The sequence below is a fragment of the Helianthus annuus genome, chromosome 5 (genome assembly GCF_002127325.2).
Source record: "Helianthus annuus cultivar XRQ/B chromosome 5, HanXRQr2.0-SUNRISE, whole genome shotgun sequence".
Lineage (NCBI taxonomy): Eukaryota > Viridiplantae > Streptophyta > Magnoliopsida > Asterales > Asteraceae > Helianthus > Helianthus annuus.
Window position 1 is genome coordinate 106,206,935 of NC_035437.2, and position 24,198 is coordinate 106,231,132.

At 37.1% G+C, this 24,198-nt stretch overlaps 2 protein-coding genes across 11 annotated transcripts; both read left to right on the forward strand.

Annotated features, from left to right (window-relative positions):
* Positions 1 to 5,736: 5,736 nt before the first annotated feature.
* LOC110943351 (putative F-box protein At1g32420) lies at positions 5,737 to 6,933 on the forward strand. The gene has a single exon (XM_022185103.1). The coding sequence runs from the start codon at positions 5,737 to 5,739 to the stop codon at positions 6,931 to 6,933; it is 1,197 nt and encodes a 398-aa protein (XP_022040795.1).
* A 3,189-nt stretch (positions 6,934 to 10,122) lies between these two features.
* On the forward strand, positions 10,123 to 23,206 carry LOC110940854. 10 transcript variants are annotated; one of them, XR_004892693.1, is made up of 5 exons: positions 10,123 to 11,398; positions 12,470 to 12,941; positions 20,471 to 20,760; positions 21,475 to 21,586; positions 22,398 to 23,206. XR_004892693.1 is itself a non-coding variant. In XM_035990121.1 (4 exons), exons 1-4 carry the CDS (start codon positions 12,616 to 12,618, stop codon positions 22,504 to 22,506), a joined length of 477 nt encoding a protein of 158 aa, XP_035846014.1. In that variant the 5' UTR covers positions 11,384 to 12,615; the 3' UTR covers positions 22,507 to 22,897. The 10 variants fall into 10 exon arrangements, 1 of the variants encoding a protein (XP_035846014.1); XR_004892694.1 differs by having other exon boundaries at positions 12,470 to 12,674; positions 12,745 to 12,941; positions 20,471 to 21,586; XR_004892696.1 differs by lacking the exon at positions 20,471 to 20,760 and having other exon boundaries at positions 11,384 to 12,674; positions 12,745 to 12,941; positions 22,398 to 22,726; positions 22,904 to 23,206.
* The last annotated feature ends 992 nt before the right edge of the window (positions 23,207 to 24,198 follow it).

Genomic DNA, 24,198 nt, shown 5'->3' on the forward strand with positions numbered 1-24,198 from the left:
AAAAGCGTTATAGACTTCAGTATTCATCTTTCAAATTGTTCAATCGTTCACAAAGATTCTAAATTTTAACAATCAATCACAATGCCTGCTCGAGCGAACTGTCTTTCACACGATCCAATCAATTTCCAAATAAATGGCTCAAACTATTCAAATAAGCGGCTCAAACAATGTTTGTTTGAACGAGCTAACCAAATAAGCGATCCAAACCCAATCCGTTCGGGCGGTCCAAACTGTATCAATTTTATATTGTTGTTAACTAGACCAGCAACAAACAACAGACAATCGGTGGGTTTAGTCTTCACATGGGTCGGCAATTTTGTTTTTAATGAATGGTCAACAACACATAATCTGAAACAATTTCAACATAATCTGTTTGGTCGGTGGTTTAATGATCTTTAAAAAATGATTGGATCTTTTGGACGGTCAACAATTTTATGTCAAATTATCTGTCAGTAACGCGATCCAGCTAAAGTCAAAAGAGCGAGCCACACATGATGTAATCCTATGAGCGGTTCAGGGGGTATAATGATGACTTATAAGCGGTCCACGTTATGATGTAGTCCTATGAGCGATCCAGATGTGTAACTTTGAGCGGTTCAGAAGTATTTTATGAGCGAACCAGACGTTTCGAGCGATCCAGAAAAGCGAACCAGCTATGACATCAGCAAACACGAAACATTTTCGAACAAAATTTCAATTTTAATCAATTTTAAACCGATTTTAGATCTGAAAATCTCAAAGTTTTGTTAAAACATGTTTACGCACACAATATGTAAATTTGAAACGATTTCGACCGTAAAAAGTTGCGTTTTTCAGAAAAGAAAGGTGTAGAAGCAGAAAATTTATGAGAAACGAGCTGTATATGCGAGATCTCCTCCTCCTTGGCTCTGATACCAATTGTAGGATCGGACTTCGACCTAAATGAGTCGTTCGGAAGAGCTCAAATCCGTTTCAGCGGCGGAAACAAAGAAACGAATATATACACAGCTTGTTTCACACTTTAATCCTCTCGTATATTGATATTACAAACGATTACAGTAAGAGGAAATACCGGCAGCACCTCGGTATCAATTCTGAACAACGTTACAAATGAAATAATAACAAACCTATTTATAGTTGATGTGAACCGCTCCAAAGGACTGCCATAAAAGCGGTTCAGGCTAAGACGTAAAGGCGATTCAGCCAAGTTCATTAAAGCGGTTCCCACATGACGTTAAAGCGGTCCAGGATATTCCACAAAATTTGTTCTACAACGTTGACTTTTGACCAAACATAAACCTCCTTTCATTGGCCCTCATGATGGCATCTCCTCATTGGACCATATGTTGGTCCAATCAACATAACGATGGCCACATGCTTTGCCATTTTGTCTTTTGAGAACATATCTTGACATGAACATTAAACGGCCAATATTTTCATATTTGAATGATGACATCACTTGTGATGTCACCTAGGTGATGTCACTCGTGATGTCATCCCCGATCAGATCCGCACCGTGACTGAGACTTGACACTAAGACGAAGACGACAGATGACTGCACCAACATTAAGTTCATGATCAGTTTATAAATCATCTAGTGGGTTCACCGGCGCTTTGCGGCGGAAAACCCAATTTCTAACAAAGATTAAACATAAACGCAATGGTACCTATAGTATCACCTTCTTACCAATATTTATATTTAACCCGACTCACAACATTGATAAAAGAAGCAATACGAAGTGTTATGTTATGGATCACACAAATATGTCATATTCATAATGCAAACTTAAGCATAACATAATTCATAAAAAGTATGTGATCGAGTTTACAATCCCCTTTAAGAACCGAAGTAAATTCGCAATAATGAATCCAATAAGCTTCCAGAGCCACAACCGAAGTCAACCTGTCATAAACCAACAACAAGAAGTTAAATCATGCTAACTAAATGGGCCAAGGTAGGTTGATATGAAACAGTTTTGTCCATATTACCATCATCATCAAGCCATAAATTGTATACAATGATTTTTGTACCATAAGAACCAACATCTTCAAACTACACATATCATATATCTACTATTTTAGTATATGTTATAATCTTCCAACAGTAAAGTCAACTAAATACTAAATCAAACCCACTTGCTTCAGTAGTATGCGTCTAGATTCGTTGTCCGTTGATGTTAAAGAGTAAAAAAGAAGTCAACCCTGTCAGTTAAGTAATGGCTGAAAACTATCACATATGCTCCAAGCCTCATTGTGCTGGTCTTAAAACATTTCCATCTAATGCATGTACATTTTCGAAAGAAAGTTATTAGATCTTCAAAACAAAATATATTTTAAAAGATAATGGGTCAAGTGGGAAAAATAGCTAAAAATGGGTCAAATGGGTTTAAAAAAGCTCAAAGAAAATGGGAACTTAAATGATAGTACGATGTTGTTTTTAATACAATGTTTGGTACATTACTTAGTTTTAACTTTTATTTAATAATTATATTGCCAACAATACTAAATGGCGAGCAAAAGACCATTTAAAGTTTCAAAATTTTGGATTTAAGGTAATCTTCCATTTTAATGGGATCAAGGCACCACGACAATGAAAAGTCAGCACGGTCAATTTCAGTTGCCATGTTATCAATTTGATCTGGTCAGATTACCTTAATGTCATATTATTAAAACTTCAACTTTTCTCTGGCTTAAAAAAGCCGGTTCCTTAATAAATATAATCACCTCAATTAAATATATACGCTTTACTAAGAAAATAAAGATCATACCACCAGTGATTGCTATTAAGGTTCCACAAGCAGCTACTCCAATGAGACTTCAACTTTTCCACTTCTCCCGTAAGTCATTAGAGGTGTTCTCATTTTCTTTCCCATCACCTTGTTTCAATACAGCCATCACATTTTATTATTGGACACACAAATTATATTTTATTATAGTTAATATTATGGATACCTTGGTAAGCACAGACAAGTGGCGGGATCTAAATTCTTTGATAATGGCTGAAATCTCTAACATTGGCAAATTAGCCTAAAACCAAACAATAATCAAAATTATTCATAAACCAACCTGTTCAAGACAATAAAGACTCATACTTTGATTTAGCAACATTATATGGCAATGACCAACAAAATTAAGAAATATGATCCAAATCTACTACTAGATCCAACTAATTCTGCATGCAAATTTGTCATAAAATGATTTCAAAGGGGAATAACATAACTACTTACTACAGTGTAGGAACAGTTCCATATGGTGCTTATAGAGATCAACTGGTTGGCTACCCTCAACATAATAGTTATTGAAAATGCCTCTAACCTGAGTAAACACTGACAGTAGCATAACCAAGATCCTTGCTTGTTTTATATAGATCACGACCATACCTAGAGTGAAGCATTGTAACAACCAATAGGCTTCTTAGATTCCAATCTGTATAAACAAAACGTGAAACGATAAGAAATTTCCTTTAAATAATACCAAATATCCACTGAATTCCCTTTTGATCATCCAACACAGATGTCAACTTTTCTTCCTGAATAAGGGTTGCAAATACAAGCATTACTATAATGTTAATTCACAACAATTTTTTATATTTTCAGCCGTGTACGAACTTATAAATATGTGTAAGCAATTAAGCAAGAAAAATGAAAGATGATATACCTGGCGGAAATTACATTTGGAATGCATACACATTACATACAGGATTATGATGCTCACCTGGTGTGGTAAATCGAAACAAAGGTCGAACAAGGTTTCCATGTGGTTTGGTATGAGAGCAGTGAGGGTTCCAAATCGAACCCCTGTGGTGATTCAAATGGATCGTCATCAGCAACAAATGGATTGATGTTCTTCTCTTTGATTTAAGGGCGGACATAGAGAGCGGATCCAGATCTGATTCATAGAGAATTTGAGAGAGTGAGAGAGGTGGGTTTGAAATTTGAAATGTGATTAGGGAGGGGATGAAATGTGACTTGCGATTTAATAGGCTTGAGTGCTTGACTTAAGAATTGCTGTAACAAACTTTTCACAATCTCCGTCATCTTGCGAATAAAGAGATTTGTTAGGTTTTGAATTTGAAAAAATGGAGCGAATCTTTTATTTGAATAAATAGTTAAAATTTGAATTTCTTTTAATAGGTTATTCTTTTAACGTATTAACTATTATTTTTATATTAAGATTTATTTGCAGAAAATATAAGATTTATTTGTTTTTGTTACTTTATGCAGACGGAGATGTAGATAGATTATAATGAGTTGGTTAGTAATTCATTTCTTTAATTATTATCTTAGCTTTTTTATTTTTCAAGTACTACAACATTAATCACTTGTACACTAAGCATTATCTACTTGTGCATTTTATTTCACACGTTGATACTGGCTAAAAGAAACATCAAACATCAACAAAAATAAGCAGGTCGTCATAGTACCTTCGAATGTTTTTAAAACGTCATCGTTTAAAAGACATCATAGAAATAAACACAAGAATTATAATTTTGTACGAGAGGGGGGAAGTGCAATTTTCTAAAGTGTAATTAAGATAAAGGGATTAAATTGTAATTAATATCTGAAAATCGAATTTACCCTTATTTTAGTGTTGTACCTTATGGATTGAAAGAAAAAAAAATTCTTATTTTTTTGATATCTTAAAACGTTATTCCCTCAAGCATTATAATATAGTATAAATTATAGTTTATACGATATGACAAAAATACGGAAAAAATTATAAGTTTATTGTGGAAGGGTGAATTGTAACTAATTATCTATAATTTTGGTAAAACCTTAGGGATTTAAGTGTAATAAGTTTAGGGGCTAAAAAATAAATAGTGTTTAAAACACCAAACTACCCTCATTTTAGGGGTCTTTCTATAAATAAAGGGGGGAAAAGTTCTTATTTTTTGGGTATCTTAAAATGCCCTTGCCTCATGCATTATAATATAGTATAGATAAAACCTTAGGGATTTAAGTGTAATAAGTTTAGGGGCTAAAAAATAAATAGTGTTTAAAAGACGAAACTACCCTCATTTTAGGGGTCTTTCTATAAATAAAGGGGGGAAAAGTTCTTATTTTTTGGGTATCTTAAAATGCCCTTGCCTCATGCCTTATAATATAGTATAGATAATAAAAGAAAAATAATATTCAAGTTAAAATTAAAACAAAATCTATGGATAAAGAAATAATGGAGAAATAATTAAAAATGAGAGAGAGAGAGAGAGAGAGAGAGAGAGAGAGAGAGAAAGAGAGTTAAGGGATAGGAAAATTAAGAGATTTTAATTAAACATACTTGGGTAATGTCAATCTTACCCTTTTAATCTAAAAAAAAGATCAAGGGCCAAGATTAATAATTATTATTTTTGTTTTTAATAATTATTATTTTTTTTAAATTATCTTTACTTTATCAATTAATTTGTTATTTCTTCAATAACTTATGTTCGTTAATTTTTTTTATAAAAACTAAAGTACGTAGATGTGCTTAATTTTTACCTCGATCAGTATAAGTTTTATTAAAAACGAATTTATATTCAAAATAAAGAATTTATTTGATATTGTAAAATGATACGATCAAAAATTAAAACCGCTTTCTAAACAAAATGCTACATTTTCAAATAACTTTTGTTTTACACATTGTTTAGCCACTACCGGAAAAAAAACCTAGTAATAATAATAATCAAAATTCAAAACCGCTAAAACCCTGCAACTAAGCAACTTTTCCTCTCTGTAGACGGACCTGCTTGTTATTCCCGTCTCCCGAAACAAAAAAAAAATGGAAACCCTAGAAGACGAACAATCAACGATTACATATGATCGATCCAAAAATTCATTCCCTGAGGAACTCATCGAAGATATCCTTTCCAGACTCCTCGTGAAATCCATCCTCCGATTCAAATCTGTCTCTAAACCATGGCTCTCTCTCATATCCGCTCCATCATTCCACAACCTCCACTCCACCGTTGCCCCCCGTACCACAGCTTTATTTTTTACTGCTCGCGATTTATCCACTGGCACACGATACTTCTTCTCCGGTGCTAATGACTGTGGATCAGTCGCTAATCTCATGAAGCTCGACAACACTGTCTTGGAAGCCCATTATCATGCCGAACATTTGAACGGGCTTGTATGTTTTACTTCCCACACTAGTCGTTTTGGTAAAATTTACGCTTTCCTTTTTAACCCTAGTAAGCATAAGTTTTTCAAACTTCCTGATCCTCCGGTTTCTTTACCCAATTACACTGCTGAAGAGAAGGATACATGTTACTTGTTTGGGTTTGATGAATTAACTAATGAACACAAGGTTTTGTACATCACTCTTCAGTTGACTACAATTGAGATTATGATTTTCTCCTTCTCAAATTACTCATGGAGAAAGATCAATGTGGATGTTCCTGTTGGTGTGGCTGTCTGGCGTTGGTGGTTTGGCACCAAAAAGAGTGTTTGTGTCAATAGCACCGTACATCTTTTGCTTCAAAATCCACTTCAAATTTTGGCATTTGATTTAACAACTGAAACGTTTTTCATTTTTAACATGCATCCAGAGGCGGCTCCCGAAACTATATCAAATACCATATGTCCATTTGCACAGTTCGTAAAAATCAATGGATTATTAGGTGTAGCTTGTTACGATCCCTCGATCGTGAACCGAAGAAACAAAATGGACATTTGGATGTTGCAAGATTATCAGAATCGAGTTTGGGTCAGAGAAACCATTTCGTTCGCTTCCAAGTCTCAGATCCCTTATGGGGCACGTGGCCCTTACCCGTTTGATTCTATCACTATGGACGAGATTATCTTTAGCCCAAGGGTGTTGTCTGAGAATTTGATCAGTGTTCCCATCTATAACATGAAGACTAGATGTTTTAAATCAATTGAACTCACTCTTGGTCATCGATTTCTATCCCCAAAATCGGTGAGGGTGGAGGAAATCAAGTGTTATGTTGAAAGCCTCATTCCCTTACAGAACTAGCATGCATTCATTTCTGGAATTCAGGTTTACATTTTGTTGCTATCTTGTTAATGAACATGTACTTGTAAAGTTTCTGCTGATGCTGTTGTTATGTTAAATAGTATTCGGAATCTTGTATCCCTATGCAAATTTTGCTGTGTGAAATGCTAACAATCTGCTTTACAAGATCAACACAAGTTATTCCCTATTTGCATCGTGTATTTGAGTTGAGAGATCATGGGCTTATTTATCTCAGTTTATTATACATGACATGACAGAGCTTTCCAAAAGTGGTAAAGATGACAATGACAGGGGTATTTATAGGTTTCCAAAAGAGGAAAGGGCTGGCCGATCGACCAGGCATCCCGATCGGACAGCCTGTCCGATCGGACAGTCCGTCCGATCGCCTGGGCTGTTTGATCGGCTAAGAGCCTGATCGTTCAGCTGCCTGTTTTGAGCGTACGACGTGACGATTTATAATATTTCGATTTCGATTGAAGATGATATGAATACGATAGAGTTTCCTATTCAAATTACTTTTAGTCCCAACTACTATATCTACATACAAGCATCTATATTTCATATTTGACTTCGATTTCGATTCGATTGCGATTGAGTTCGATTGAGTTTCGAGTTTCGATTTGATTGTTCACCACGCACATAACATAAAGTAAACACGCACAAGTAACACATAAGGCACACACACACGTATAATAACACCAGGGTTTGCACAATTCGAGCTTCGAGTTCAATGATGAATTAGTTAGCTTGATTATTGATTGATTGATTTTATCGCATTGTTACTTCCTATTATTCACAGTCGTAAAGCGTTTCGCGTCGATAAATATTCGATTACTTCGATTTCTTTACATAATACAACTAAATCAAAACATAAAATGGACTAACTACAGTCAAAGAAGTCAAACTTGACTTTGACTTTGACTTTTGAAAACACGGGGTGTTATATTTGGTAACCCTTTATGAGTGCTTTTGTGATCCCAATGGATAAAAAAGTTGTCTCGGTTTGGTTACTTACTTATGGCATAGGTAAGTGTATTAGCTACACACTGATTGATCCTTAGATTCCATAGGTATCCTACATACTATGATTTCAATACCGGTTTACAAAAATAACAGAAAACATTTCAATACCCGTTTACAAAGATAACATAAATCATTTCAATACTGGTTTACAAAGATAACAGAAATCATTTCAAAATACCAGTTTACAGATATGACAGAAAACATTTCATTACTGGTTTACAAACTCAACAGTTTCATATATCGGTTTATAAACATAACAGAAAACATTTTGTTACCGATACACAAAGACGACATTTCAAATGCTTTGAGATATTAAGATCTCACAAACCGGTTTTTCAAATGCAAGATTACAAGTGTTTTAAAACGCATTTGATACAAAACAAACAAACTATGAACTCGCTCAACTTTATGTTGATTTTTCTCGCATGTTCTTTCTCAGGTCACAATTTCAAACTATGGAATGGTTGGAGTAGGAGACCCCATGGGGATTCGAGTACTTAGCGGGTGTTCAACTGTTTAGAAGTCTTAGCTCAAATACTTCTGCTGTGCAATGAAGATACCGGTCTAGTTACGCCATCTCTGATATTTCGGGGTGTGACAGATTGTTTTCAAACTACATGTATTTCAGGAAACTAGATGGATCTTCGGCGTTGGAAATATGTTCAAGAAGGGAATTACAAGATTAGATCTCATCCACTTTTGAAGGGTTTGATTTCTATATCTTATCCTGGATAAGATATATGAAGCAAAGCCTTGGTTAAACTAGTCTTTTGTTAAACAGTCCATTCATGGAACTTAATCTCTTTTGATGGTTTGTAACTTAACTTGAAGTAATGTTGGTTGAATCTTAAACAACTTATGTTTGTAATATTTTTAAAACTTAGCAATGGATATATAGTTGTTTATTATAAACGAATGCAATGAAAACTGATCAAGTCACACGTACACGCTTTCGTATAAGTCAGGGTGTGACAAAAACAATAAAAATTAGGGTGAATATTGAATCATTGAGATTATTAGGTTACAATAAAAATATACAAATGTATATAAAATAATTTTGTTAGTATAAAAGTTAAAATTAAGGTTTTTTTTAAAAAAAAAAAAAGAAATGTTGACACCATTATTCTTAAACAAGCTAAATGTGTTTAGTAGATGGATCTTAAACTCACTTGAAACAATTTAGGCTAAATTCACACCCCTAAATATACGTGGAGTTTGATGTAAAATTTAAAAGTATATAGTGATTTGTGGAGATTCATGTAAAATTTAGAAGTATATAGTGATTTTGTGAGTTAGCCATGTGCGGAGATCATCGGGCCTGAACTGGACTAGACCAGTTAGAGTTAAACGTTACTGGACTAGATCAGTTGCAATTAGACACGTCAGGCCGAACCTGAATTACCTAAAAAACTCAAGCCAACACCAACTCACCATGGCATGAACAATGCCTTAGAATGGATGCTGGTGGGCTTGACATTACTTGGCAACAGGACCTAAATGGGCTTGACCGATGTTAAGAACCCAATCTTCTATACTATATAATAAAAGAAACCATTTTGAGAACACTTATCATTATATTAGGCTATATCTTATGGATAATTATTATTTTATTTTAATCTCTTCTAATTAATTATAGATAACACTCCTAATAAATATTATTTAGTTTAATATCTTATGAATAATTATTATTTTGTTTAATCTCTTCTAATTAAATAGATAATTCTCCTACTAAATATTATTTTGTCTAATCTCCTTTACTTAACTATAAATAATTATTATTTAGTTTAAATTTATCATTCTCATTTATAATATTATTTATTTGAATTAATTATTCTTTTTATATTTTATATTTATCTATTTACTTTCAAAGATTTATTATTTTGTAAATAATATTACATTTATTCAACCCGTGTAATACACGTGGTTTTAAAGATGTATCCTTTTTATTTGGTATATAAAATTACATTTATTCAACTCGTACAATATGGTTCTTATAGATATAACTTTTTATTATGTAATATATAAAATTATATTTATTTAACAGTGTAATAAAGAAGATTTTTAAAAATATATTGTTTTATTATTTAGTATATAAAATTCATTTATTTAACACGTGTAATACACGAGTTATAACCTAGTAATAAAATAATCAAAATTCAAAACAACTAAAACCCTGCAACTTTTCGTATCTCTGTAGTAGGCCTGCTATTCCCAAAAAAAAATGGAAACCCTAGAAGACGAACAATCAACGATTACAGATGATCGATCCAAAAATTCATTCCCTGAGGAACTCATCGAAGATATCCTTTCCAGACTCCCCGTGAAATCCATCCTCCGATTCAAATCTGTCTCTAAACCATGGCTATCGCTCATCTCCGCTCCATCATTCCACAACCTCCACTCCACCGTTGCCCCCCGTACCACCGCTTTCTTTTTTACTGCTCGCGATTTATCCACTGGCACACGATACTTCTTCTCCGGTGCTAATGACGGTGGATCAGTCGCTAATCTCATGAAGCTCGACAACACTGTCTTGGAAGCCCATTATCATGCCGAACATTTGAACGGGCTTGTATGTTTTACTTCCCACACTAGTCGTTTTGGTAAAATTTACGCTTTCCTTTTTAACCCTAGTACGCATAAGTTTTTCAAACTTCCTGATCCTCCGGTTTCTTTACCCAATTACACTGCTGAAGAGAAGGATACATGTTACTTGTTTGGGTTTGATGAATTAACTAATGAACACAAGGTTTTGTACATCACTGTTCAGTTGACTACAATTGAGATTATGATTTTCTCCTTCTCAAATTACTCATGGAGAAAGATCAATGTGGATGTTCCTGTTGGTGTGGCTGTCTGGCGTTGGTGGTTTGGCACCAAAAAGAGTGTTTGTGTCAATAGCACCGTACATCTTTTGCTTCGAAATCCACTTCAAATTTTGGCATTTGATTTAACAACTGAAACGTTTTCCATTTTTAACATGCATCCAGAGGCGGCTCCCGAAACTATATCAAATACCATATGTCCATTTGCACAGTTCGTAAAAATCAATGGATTATTAGGTGTAGCTTGTTACGATCCCTCGATCGTGAACCGAAGAAACAAAATGGACATTTGGATGTTGCAAGATTATCAGAATCGAGTTTGGGTCAGAGAAACCATTTCGTTCGCTTCCAAGTCTCAGATCCCTTATGGGGCACGTGGCCCTTACCCGTTTGATTCTATCACTATGGACGAGATTATCTTTAGCCCAAGGGTGTTGTCTGAGAATTTGATCAGTGTTCCCATCTATAACCTGAAGAATAGATGTTTTAAATCAACTGAACTCACTCTTGGTCATCGATTTCTATCCCCAAAATCAGTGAGGGTGGAGGAAATCAAGTGTTATGTTGAAAGCCTCATTCCCTTACAGAACTAGCATGCATTCATTTCTGGAATTCAGGTTCGCATTTTGTTGCTATCTTGTTAATGAACATGTACTTGTAAAGTTTCTGCTGATGCTGCTCTTATGTTAAATAGTATTCGGAATCTTGTATCCCTATGCAAATTTTGCTGTGTGAAATGCTAACAATCTGCTTTACAAGATCAACACAAGTTGTTCCCTATTTGCATCGTGTATTTGAGTCGAGAGATCATAGGCTTGTTTATCTCAGTTTATCATACATGACACGGCGTGAGCTCAAATGCCATATGCTCATGTATGACAGTCTCGTATATATAGTGGCAATTTTGGGGTTTAATAAAGCTACTAAGGGAATATGTCAAACAGGTAAAAAATTGTCTGAAAGTATATTGTGTTGAATCCAATTTCTAATTTTCTTTTAATAAAAAAATTTATTATTGGGGGTAAATTGCATTTCTAATTTTCTATAATAAAAAAATAGATTATTATTGGAGGGTAAATTGCATAAATTAGCAACTAATTTACAAAAGTATTTTTTTAATCGTTGTAGTTTTTATTGTTTGTTTTTTTTGGGTAAAGGGTTACCCCGGTGATATGTCCTATCATGGCCGTTAAAGGTATGCTTTTATGTTATTATTACATGATTTTGGTCATGAAAGCATGTCTTCTGCCTCGTCACATGTATGTTTCACATAATTTATCTGGAGGTGGTTACTAGGTGAGGTAAGAAATGAATGGGTCGGCTTCTGGGTTAGTTTTAGTACCGTGCGAAATGGTTGGGGGATCCACAAACCAATTTTTTGTTATTTTTTAAAGCAATATGAATAGGAAGATCTAAGCATAAAAAGAAAAATCGGGGTGATTTTCAACCTGTTTGACGAGTTTTCATTCAGCCAAAACTTTTTATTTGACCCATTTGATGTATAGATTTGGGTCCACATCAGCAGCTTGCCGCACCTATTTACGTTTGTTTGCCTTGATCCCAGGATGTTTCATTCATCCCAGGATGTTTCTTGTTTGTTTGTGTGCCTTGATCACTGGATGTTTCTTTTATTTTCTTTTTTCTTTTCAAGTTTCATGCATTCTATTATTTTTGCCGCCTAAGTCTAGGTTTAGAAAAGATATGGAGATCATGGATTTTTTTATTTAAAGCTCAATGGAATGAAAAGGGGGCACTTGCGGCTACCCAAGCTTCACGCATCCAACTACCCAAGCTTTACTAACGCCCCTCACTACAAGAAAGTTGGCTTTTAGCGATGACCCCTTTAGCGGCGACATCAAAGAAGTCGTCGCTAAAAGGCCAATCCGTGTCCAGGTTCTAAAACAAATCCTTGACCGTTGATCTTGTGTGCAATATGACGGTCCATGTTTTATTGTTGCTTTAGGTGTACAAAACCTGTGGCGGGCAAACCAATCACTCATTCCCCCCAAATCGATCCACCAGCCCTACCCCAAACCCAAGATGCCGCCAGATTGATTCAACTCGGCCACAGCCGTTCGCTCGCCGCCACAATCTGCAGCGTTCGGAGTCATCTCACATATCCTCAGCCGCTTGCTCGACGCACCATGTCCACTGCACCAGGTACCTTCCTTTTCTTCAGTTTTATTGATTTGGTTTTCCTATTTATGTGGTAATTGAACACGTTAGGGTTCTGTTGGTTTTATGGATCAAGTATAGAGCAAAAATATGGGGTGATATACTGGATTCTGTTCTTGTTTTTGATGTACCCTTGGGATTTAGGGTGTATGTAATGTTGTCTGCAAGTTTTGTACAGATTATGTATGTTGTTTTTGAACGGATTATGCAAGTTTTGATGTACAATTGTTTTTTGCTATATTGAATGGATTCTAAAGTATACTAATGTTGGGGAATCAAACCAGAGTATTGTATTATGTTATATTATTGAGTACATTAGGAGGTCCTTATATAGGACAATAAAAAACATAATAAAGGAAACATAAATCAATTGCAATAAATATGAAATCCCTAAAATCTCTGATCTAATATTGACTAACATTCCCCCGCAAGTTGAGGGCGGGGAACGACCTGCAACTTGGACCGGAGAAAATCAAATCTTTGTGAGGACAAGGGCTTTGTAAATACGTCAGCAATTTGGTCATCGGTGGAGATAAACTTGACATTCAGCTTTCCTTGAGTGACCTGTTCACGAACAAAGTGATAATCAACTTCGACGTGCTTTGTGCGCGCATGAAAGACCGGATTTGCAGAGAGATAAGTTGCTCCGAGATTATCACACCCTTGGTTTTAAAAAGCGAGAGGCGCACAAAAGCGACGAGGTCTAAAACCAAGGCGCGAAGCGCAAAGCGCAGAAGCGGTGGGCTTTTCGTACCCGAGGCGCAAAGTGATTATATAACTTTTTATATATGTTTCAGAAGTTTTTAGCATCCTTTATTCAAAATATAGCTATAAATAAGGTTTATATATGATTTTACCCATAAGTACAAGCCAAAAAAACCTATTGTACAACAGTTTGATGCTTAAAAACAGCCTATGTACATGAGGCGCGCGCCTCAGGCCTGAAAACACTCCAAAAATGCGCTTTTTTGGGGCTTCTTGTAAAAAGCGCGCCTCGGGCTACCTGAGGCGCCCAGACCTGCGCCTTGATGCGCCTCGCGCCTAGGCGCGCCTCAGGCGCGCTTTTTAAAACCCAGACACACCAAAGTGTCGGTGAGTGATTAACCAACCCAAGTTCTCGAAGAAGAGACCTTAACCAGATAAGCTCTGCTACAGTGTCAGCGATTGCCTTGTATTCTGATTCTGTTGAAGACCGAGAGACAGTTCGTTGTTTTCGGGCAGCCCACGAAATAAGATTTGAGCCCAAGTAGATAGCGTACCCCCCGGTGGATTGGCGGTCGACAGGACAACCAGCCCAGTCAGAATCAGAGTAAGCCTGAATAACATCTCGTTGCCAGTGAGAGTCAGAAAAAGCCTGGAGTTGGGACCCCGAACCATGACGAAACAATAAGCCAAGATGAGCCGTGCCTTTAAGATAACGAAGTATTCGTTTTACCGCAACCCAATGGTTTTCGGTTGGGGCATGCATGAATTGACACACCTTGTTCACAGCAAAAGCAATGTCCGGACGAGATAACGTGACATACTGAAGAGCACCCACCGTTTGCCGGTATCGAGAAGGGTCATCAAGAAGCGGACTGTCATCTGGAAGTAACACACGAGAAGTACTCATAGGAGATGTGACTGGCTTGCAGTCTGTCAGTCCAGCTCGATGAAGAATGTCCATAATGTATTTACGCTGGGAGAGAATTAGATCAGAATTATGATGAACCACTTCGATACCCAAGAAATAATGTAGACGACCAAGATCCTTAACCGCAAAAAGAGAGCTCAGACGAGTTATAACATTAGTGACTGCCCCTGGATGATTTCCAGTAATGATGATGTCATCTACGTAAACAAGAACATAGACAATAGTACCATTGGAATTTAGAATAAATAATGAGGGGTCAGTTCGGGATCCATAAAAACCAATTTGTTGCAACGCCGTAGAAAGCCGAGTGAACCATGCACGAGGGGCTTTTAAGCCCATAGAGAGACTTGTGCAGCAAGCACACATGATTCGGTTTGGTGGGATCAACAAACCCGGGAGGTTGTTTCATGTAAACTGTTTCCTGAAGATCCCCATGTAAGAAGGCGTTTTGAACATCTAGTTGTCGAAGTGGCCACTTTTGTGTAACTGCCAGTGATAAGATGGTGCGAATAGTTGCCGGTTTAACAACCGGGCTGAAGGTTTCATGATAGTCAACTCCTGGTTGTTGGTGAAATCCTTTAGCAACAAGTCGTGCTTTGTAGCGGGTAATCTTTCCATTTGGATCTGTTTTCAACCTGTAAACCCACTTGCAATCAACAACGTTAGTATTTTTGACAGGTGGAACAAGTGACCATGTCCCATTCTTATAAAGTGCCTCCAACTCTTCAGCCATGGCATGACGCCACTCCGAGGATTTGTTGGCAATGGTAAATGAGGTGGGTTCGGTGGGTAAGATAGGGGAAGTAGTGGCAGTGTAAGCTGCAGGATTGTAGGGAGTGGTTTGTTTGGGATTGGGTCGTAGGTTGGGTGGTCTAGGCCGAGGAGGTGGGTTGGCTTGCGTATTGGTTGAGACAAGTGTGGGTGTTTGGTGTAGAGTGGCAGCGGGCGAGTTGGTAGGAGAGGGTGAGGGGTCGGTTTGGTCTGGTGGGTTTTGAGGTGTAGGTTCGGTTGGGATAGGTGGGCCGTGAGGTGTTGAGGAAGGTGTGGGTGACGTAGGGGGTTCAACGGGGAGGTCGGGTGGTAGGTCAGGAAAGATGGAGATATAGGGAGGCTCAGTTGGTGAGGTAGGTGGCACGGGTGTCGGATTGTGAAAAGGAAATATATGTTCGTTGAAGCGAACATGGCGGGCAATATATATTCGTTCTGAGGTTGGGTCAAAGCACCGGTAACCATGGTGAACAGGGCTGTAACCAAGAAATACACACGGAGTGGACCGAAATTCCATCTTGTGACGATTATATGGACGAAGATAAGGAAAACATTGACACCCAAAGACACGTAAAAAGGAGTAATCAGGTTTACGTTTAAAAATGTGTTCAAAAGGGGACTTGTTGGATGAGACACGAGAAGGGAGTCGATTAATTAAGTAGACAGCCGTCTCGAAGGCAAATTGCCAGAAGCGTTGAGGAAGATGAGATTGAGCTAAAAGGGTAAGCCCAGTTTCCACAACGTGGCGGTGGCGGCGTTCGACAGTCCCATTTTGTTCACTGGTGTGAGGGCACGAACGTCGGTGGATGATTCCAAGATTATTAAAAAATGTGTGAGATTTCGAAACTCGCCACCCCAATCAGATTGAATGCTTTTCAGTTTAGTATTAAATTGTCTTTCTGACATTTTTATGAAATTAGTTAAGGCAGGAAAAACATCAGATTTATGCACCAATGGATAAAACCACATATACCTAGTGTAATGATCAACACATAAGAGAAAAAAACGACAACCATCAATAGATAAAGTGGGCGCAGGGCCCCAAACATCACAATAAACCAAATCCGAGACATGAGTGCTACGAAAATTTGAATTTGCTAAAGAAAGTTTTGAAGACTTGCCCTGCTGACAAGAGGTACATAATGAATTTGAAAGTTTATTTGAAACAGGTAAAGAACAATGTGAAACAATAGACTGAAAAACTTGAGCATGAGGATGTCCAAGACGTTGATGCCAAGTTGTGGAGGAAGCCTTGACAGCAGTGAAAGCGACTTTTGGAAGAGACTGAAAACGAGGAAGGCGGATGTGGTACAAGCCCTGTTCACTTGGACCCGTTAGGAGGGTGGTGCGTGTAGACTCGTCCTTCACAACAAAATAAGAAGAGTGAAATTCAAAAAAGACGTCATTATCATGGCAAAACTTTTGGACAGATAATAAATTCTTTTTAAGTGCAGGGACGTGAAGAATGTTATTTAGGTTAAAGGTTTTATGAGGGGAGTAAAGTTTGGTGGAGCCAATGTGCAAAATAGGTAGGGGATTACCATTACCAACAAGGAGAGAGTCATTACCATAATAGGGCTCAGCGTTGTCGAGACTAGATAAGTCTGGAGAAGAATGATCATTTGTTCCAGTGTCAGACACCCAAGTAAAGCCAGCTTGGGAGGCAACGTCCGAATGAGCAGCAAAGTTGGCCTGTGGAGTCACGCGAGATTGATTGGACTGGTTTGGACACTGAGATGGTAGGTGGCCAATGCCACAGCGATTGCAGTGACCATAAACCATGTTCTGAGTGGAGGCCCAAGCAAACTGTCTTGTACCGTTGTTGTCACGAGAACGATTGTTGGAGTTGTTGCGCGGCTGTCCTCGTGAGGATCCCTGAGAGCCACGGCTGCCTCTGTTAGAATTGACAGATCTGGGTGCAAAAAAGCTTGTGGTTGTGAGTTGGAAGCTCCCATAGGATTCAGTTGATACCCAAACTGTGCAGCCATAAGTTGGAGGTTGCTGAGTTGTTGTTGGACTGTATTAAGGTTGGGTGGTGGGGCTGCCGTGGGTGCAGCAGTAGCCAGAAAAGCTTGCGGGTTTGAGGCTGCAGAAGACACACCATGGATTTTGGCAATCATGTAGTCATGATCACTGAGGAGGCCATGAAGTTCATTGAAGGTAACAGGAGGAGACCGCGCCAGCAAGTTTGCCTTAAGACCATTGTATTCTTCACGGAGTCCTGAGAGTGTAAGCATGACTATATCCTTATCTTTCATGGGTTCGCCAATGTTAGCTAGGGCAGTAGCGTATTCTTGGGCTCGGCTTAGGTATTCAGCAGGTTTCTCGTCACCTTTCATGGTGATTCTAAGGAGTTGACTTTTTAGAGTAAACTCGTGAGAAGAGGTATCTGGTGCGTAGGCACGTTCTAAAGAAAGCCAAATCTCACGAGATGTTTTACCTTGGACATGCTGGAAAGATTCTTCAGACACGGTTGATGTAATCAGCAACCGAACATGGGCATCATTCGCGACCCATGGGAGATAACTTGGGTTATCAGTTGTAGTAGTTCATGTTGTGACCTGCTGTTGTGGGCATGGGATGGTACCATCCACATAGCCGAACAAGTTGTGAGAGACCAAGAAAGGTTCTATCATTGATCTCCAATGGCCATAGTTGGTAGGTTTTAGGTTAAAGGCGAATTTGTGAGAGTTGTGAATAGTTTTCTCCTGGTTTGTTAGGGTTGTAATGGCTGCCATAGTGATTAGAAGAGAGGGAGGAGAGCTGGAGGTAAAGGTGGTGGCGGCTGCAGTAAACAGTGTTGCTGCTGTTAGGGTTTCCGGCTGCTGCTGATTGGCGGCAGTAGGGTTCTTGTCGCAGGGCTGTTGATTGGCGGCAGTAGGGTTATTGTTGCCGTTCTTTTTTTTTGGGATAAATACGTGATTTGATTTGAGGCTCTGATACCAAATCAAACCAGAGTATTGTATTATGTTATATTATTGAGTACATTAGGAGGTCCTTATATAGGACAATAAAAAACATAATAAAGGAAACATAAATCAATTGCAATAAATATGAAATCCCTAAAATCTCTGATCTAATATTGACTAACATGGGGGCAGGGCTGAGAGAGGGGATGTCGAGATTTTGAGAGGGCAGTGCTGATATGGTGGCCTGAGTGGGTCTCGGTTTGACTTTGGTTAATTGTTTTTTGGGGCAGGTTTGACTTTGCTTAGTTGTTTAGATGCTTGCTGAACGTTTTGAGGTTTATTATTGACTTTGGTTAGTTGTTCTTAAAAACTAATTGGCAATATTTCAAACCAGTTTTGTTGGGCTGCCAGTTATAGTCTCAACAGATCCAGAGCTTAATTATATGGTATTCCAACAAGAGGGTCAATTGTTCCAGAGTTTGAGACAAATTTATGGGAAACAGAATGTAAGTACTTTGCATGGGTACCTACATAAGCATCTCAAGAACATGATGCTGAATCTGTTTGGCCATGGAAGCCTTAAAAATATGCTTTCTGATATTGAACGTGTAGCAACAAGAAACATAGAGATGTGGGTTGGCCAAGGAACAGTGGAGTTGAAGGATGCAACTGCAGATGTAAGCAGATAGATAATACTCATGATTTTAACTCATTCACATGAGAAGATGTGTCCATTTGGATCTTATATTATTCAATTTGGTAAAAGAGAAATGATTAAATGTAAAAGAAAGATTTTTTTTTTACTTTTAGGTATCTTAGCGACATGATAAGTGTTTATGGGAAGTTTCAAGGGAGTTCGATACCTAGGGTAATGGACTCTAAAAAAATGTGACACTAGATATTCACATGGCAAACGAATTCCTCGTATATGCTGGCATGGCAAAATTTAAAAAATGAGTCTGCTACTTTGACTAGCGTAGTCCTAGCTTCTTTGACTAGCGGACTCCATTAAACCAAAACAATATTAAAAACCTAGAGCCTATATATATATACTAGAAGTCTAGAACCTATATAATACTAATAGCAAAATAAAGAAGTGTTCATCAAGATCAACCAAGGCATCCGATTGTAGCACAGGAGCTTGGGAGGGACGATTAGGGTTCAGCACATCAGTTGTCGTGTTAATGGTGTGCGAAGTGTGCGAAGTGTGATAATACGATTAAGGTTGTAATATTTGGGCCAAAAATAACATAAAAGAACTGGGCTTTGTATTTGGATGACAGCCTAATAAAGAAAAAAGATAAAAATCTGGGCCTACCGATATTCTCACCGATACGACCGAGATAAATATTGGCGATATCTCGGTATATATCGCCGATATTCTCGCTAGCGATGTTTGGACTGATATTACGGACCATGACCGATAACCGATATAGCACCGATATAGCGCCGATATTGACTGCTTAGATAATATATATAAAAATACATAAATTATGCATGGTATAAAAATTACCGCTATATCACCGCTATAACCTATATATCATATAGCGGACCTTGACTACTATTCGATTTTGGACCGCTTTAACTGCTTAGCATTAAGCCAACTATTTGTTGGGAGACAACCCAGTGAAAATGAGTTATTGTTGGATATGGTGAAAAGTATTCACAATATGTGCAACACACAGGAGTCTCCATACTCGTTGACGTATCCACCCGGTGCAAGGGTTGGCAATGGCTTGAGTCAGACCAACCTGACCCTAATGTTGCAATGGGTGCACTTGTTGGTGAACCATTTCTAAACGAGTCATCTGTTTACTTGTGTAATAACTCAATGCAAACTGAACCAAACACTTACAATAGTGCAGCCATTGTGGGCCCTTTTTCAGGTTTGGTTACAACATATCGTCTCTATTGGTTAATCTATAGAGATGACCAATGTCCTCTTTATAAGTGTCGTCTTTATAGGGTTTTTTTTCTTGTAGTGAACCTCATCAGTGGCTACATCCTTCACATGATTATACCATCTTATTTGTATTACTCTATATAACATTTACGGTAGTTTCTTAAGAACAGTTCACGTTTCCAAGTTTTTATTACCGGCATCTGCCGGTCTTCCATCCCACCACCGAAAACATCTAATAACATTTCTTAGCTTATAGTGTTGCTTTTCTATGCATTGCTTAGTTGTACGGTTTCTTTTGCAGATTGTAATGTCTCTGTGTGCCACATACCCTCTGCCATTACACCTCACAGGCGCCCCATTTTATCTCTACACTTGCATTTGCATGTTTCTCAACAGATTGAAGGTTAATGGTGCTTAGGTCTGTTTTACCAGTGACGGAGAGGAAGAAGAGCCGCCGCAATGGCTCCGGCCACGGCTTCTCTGCCGTCTTTAACGCCACCTCTCTTCCACCCTAAACATCTGCAAGTCGCTGATTATATTTAAATCAAACCTAGATGAGACGAAGAGAAAGAAGAACGGAAAAAACGGCAGGTATTTATTTCTTTGTTTTTGAAATCGAGATTCATAAAAATTCTGTCACACCGCTGCTGACAGGTAAAACCTAGCCATAGTTTTTTACGTAATTTTATATAAATTCATTTCAGTTTCATACATAGATAGTTAGGGTTTGGGCGAGTTCGAGGTATACTCTCTGTACATTTCTTCATTTTTCCTCTCTCTACATATATGTGTATTTATGTTTTTTAGTTTTGATATTTGTTTGTGATTGTATAATTTATATTTATTGGATCCATATTTGTTGATTTGATTATTTTTGTTGTTATGAATGAAGATCTTCTATACAGGGATTACCAGGGAGATCATAAGTTCACCATCACCACCTATTCATCTACTGGAGTTGTCAGTTGTCTGTTTAATTACTCAATGTTTCTTTATTGTTGTTAGCATGTTACTGCGTGTGATTGTAGCTTTTTGTTTTATGAGTTTGTTAAGTTTTATATACACACTATATTTTCTTAAAGTTGAAAATGTTAGGGTTTGGTTTTATTCGTTGTTATATAATAATTTTTGAGCATTAGAATGAATTTGGAGAATAGAGATAACATAGGGTTTTGAAAGTCGTCATATGGTGTTTGAATTGCAAGTGTTGTAAATACTATAGTTTCAGTTTGGGTTATGAGTTATGATGATTTATGGTTTTTGTGAAGTATCTATTGATTTTAGTGTTTATGCTGTTTTATACAGGCTTCTACAGAGGCAGCATCGGAAAAGAAGTGGACACTTTAATGATCTTGACACCGGGAAGCCGCTTGGAAGGGGAAAGTTTGGCCATGTGTATATTGCTAGGGAAAAGAGGGTTAGTATATCATACATTCATTCGGTCTGAGTTACAATGTTTAAGTTTTAACATATTCGGTTTTAGAAATTTGTCGGCTAATAATGTGTGTATTATATCATGTTAAGTACTTAAGTATAGTTTGTATATATGTTCTTGATTGTTTTTGGTTTATTTAGACATCTATGCCACTATTTTGTAGCTTAGCTAATCCTTTAATGTTCTTTTGAGTTTTATAGACATTTTAAATACTTCAATAGTAATTTTAGGAAAAGTTTCTGTGTGGAAGTTGATGATCAAATTTGGATTTTGATATTCTTCATAAGTATATTTTGTATTTTGGTGATTGAATTGAGATAAGGATTTAATTTCAAGTTTTTTAGGTGATGAAGATATTGTTGAATGATCTAAAGTTTATAGGTGATGGAGATATTGTTTATTAACTTAAAGTAGTAGTTATGCTATGTTCGGTTGTTTTGGTTCCCTGTAGGTTTGTAACTTCCCACAACCTAAATTTTTGTCTTCTTAGATTCAGTTGTAACAGTTAACAAATGCTATACCGTGAAAGACTACATATGTATATCTGCAACAAGGTTCTCGAAGTGATTAACAAATTATAATATTTACATGAAATTTGCTCTGTGGCGAGCTATAGTTGAGAGTCCATTTTAACAACCATCATAAATAGGTAACTAATAACTTCATTTTGGTAAGATTTTCTTTTGCCTGAAGCCTTAGTTTAGTTATTCTATTAAAACAAGTTAATTTTTGCCTTTTATGGTCTTCTCTTTTTTTTTGGCATACAGTTTTGTTTCTTTGGTCATGGATGCAGGTATTGTTTCATTGGCTTAAGGCGCATGTGGAAGAATAGAATAGAAAAGCTAGCGAAAGGAGTCCATGTTGGTTATATGTATTTCATGTTCCACTCAAGCAACTGGTAGTTTCAAATCTATTAAAGACGAACAAACAATTGTCGTTCCCCAGTCTATCAACGAGGATAAAGAACCCAAAAGCTTATGTGGAGAAAAGCTAGCGAAGGGAGACCATGTTGGGTTTGCATTCCAGAGTTGGGTGGGCTATGGATTTCCATTTGACAGAGGTGATATCTTTCACACCATCAATCCTTTACGCAAAAGGAAATTCAATTAGCGTGCCCTTGAGGTAACGCCTGTAACGTGTTTGTGTAGATGTTTGATAGAATATGCCCAGATTGTCTTACCTTTTTTTTTTCTTTTTTAATTAATTAGCTTCTTTATTTTACTGTAATATTGGGTGTCTTAGGAGGATGTGACAGTTCAAACATATACACCTCTGATCACCATTGGTTTTGCTCACTAGGTCTTCGAATGTGGCTGTAAAATCTTGCAAACCCTTTTATCATGGAAGTGAGGAGTTATCACTTATGATTCAGATTCACCTTGCCCTTCGAAATGCAACTTTTGATTTCATTGTTGAATATGATCATTTTATTTATTGGCTACAATGAAACAGCAGGTTACCTAGAACCCCGCCGCAACGCGACAGGTGGTTCTACTAGTTATTATAACAAATATTGTCAGAGAAAAATTGTTTGTGTAGGGTTTAGTAATATCCACGTCAGACATATACAACTTATGTGATGAGTTTATATACTGCTAGGTGCCTTGCTTGTTGTCACTTGGTTTTTGACTTGTAATTTTAGCTAACGTATGAAATTGGACTTTGTGAACGATTTTGGATGTGTATGTGAAGGTGTGGATGGTGTTAAATTGGTGGTGTTGATGGGTTGAAACCAATACAAATTATATGAATTTGAACACGCCAAGAACCTGAAAGCTGTGTAAATACAAATACAAATCTGATAGAGCTTGTGGGTTGACATGAATACAATTTGTTAAACCGGGTTATTTTCATCAGTTGTCTAAAACTATAAATCCTAAAAACTCCAAATAAGTAAATAGTTAATCATTCATCATATTAGGTTATAGGGGTACCATAAAAAATGTATATAGTATACTTGAATTTAACTATAAAACCTGATATTGCATACTTACGTAAAGTTTACTTGTGGCATAATAGTTCTTTTCTATTTAAAAAATGAACAGGTTAGATGAGTTCACCTATGAACCGGCCAGATTGATTCATACATATACAACGTGTTTAGCTAGGCGTGTTTTTACAAGATAAACCTTAAACTTTGGAGATTGATGTAAAATGTTGACACTATTATTCTTAAACAAGCTAAACGTGTTTAGTAGATGGATCTTAAACTCACTTGAAACAATTTAGGCTAAATTCACACTGCTATATATATATATATATATATATATATATATATATATATATATATATATATATATATATATATAGGATAAAGATCCGTTAGGAACCACCCTTTATTGCGAGAACCGCGAGAACCAGTGTGAACACATGGCAATTTTGTAATTATAATATGTTTAATATAAAACACGCTCATTCCTTTTTTTGTCACTGTTCTCCATTTTAGGATTTCAAGGGGTTTCATCAGTTCACAGTTTTCACAAGTGGCAGAGACGCATTCATGGTGGTTTCACGGCGGAGTAGAGGCGTTCATGGTGGTTTTCACGGCGGCGTTCACATATTTCACGGTGGTGGCAGTCGGCACAGTGTTTACG

What these genes read in the sequence shown, in the direction of transcription:
- LOC110943351 (XM_022185103.1), top strand. Translation starts at nt 5,737, where the DNA reads ATGGAAACCCTAGAAGACGAACAATCAACGATTACATATGATCGATCC.
- LOC110940854 (XM_035990121.1), top strand. Translation starts at nt 12,616, where the DNA reads ATGACCCCTTTAGCGGCGACATCAAAGAAGTCGTCGCTAAAAGGCCAA. An exon ending in CACCATGTCCACTGCACCAG is followed by an intron (nt 12,942 to 21,474) that starts GTACCTTCCTTT and finishes TGTTTTATACAG; the next exon opens with GCTTCTACAGAGGCAGCATC. An exon ending in ATATTGCTAGGGAAAAGAGG is followed by an intron (nt 21,587 to 22,397) that starts GTTAGTATATCA and finishes TCATGGATGCAG; the next exon opens with GTATTGTTTCATTGGCTTAA.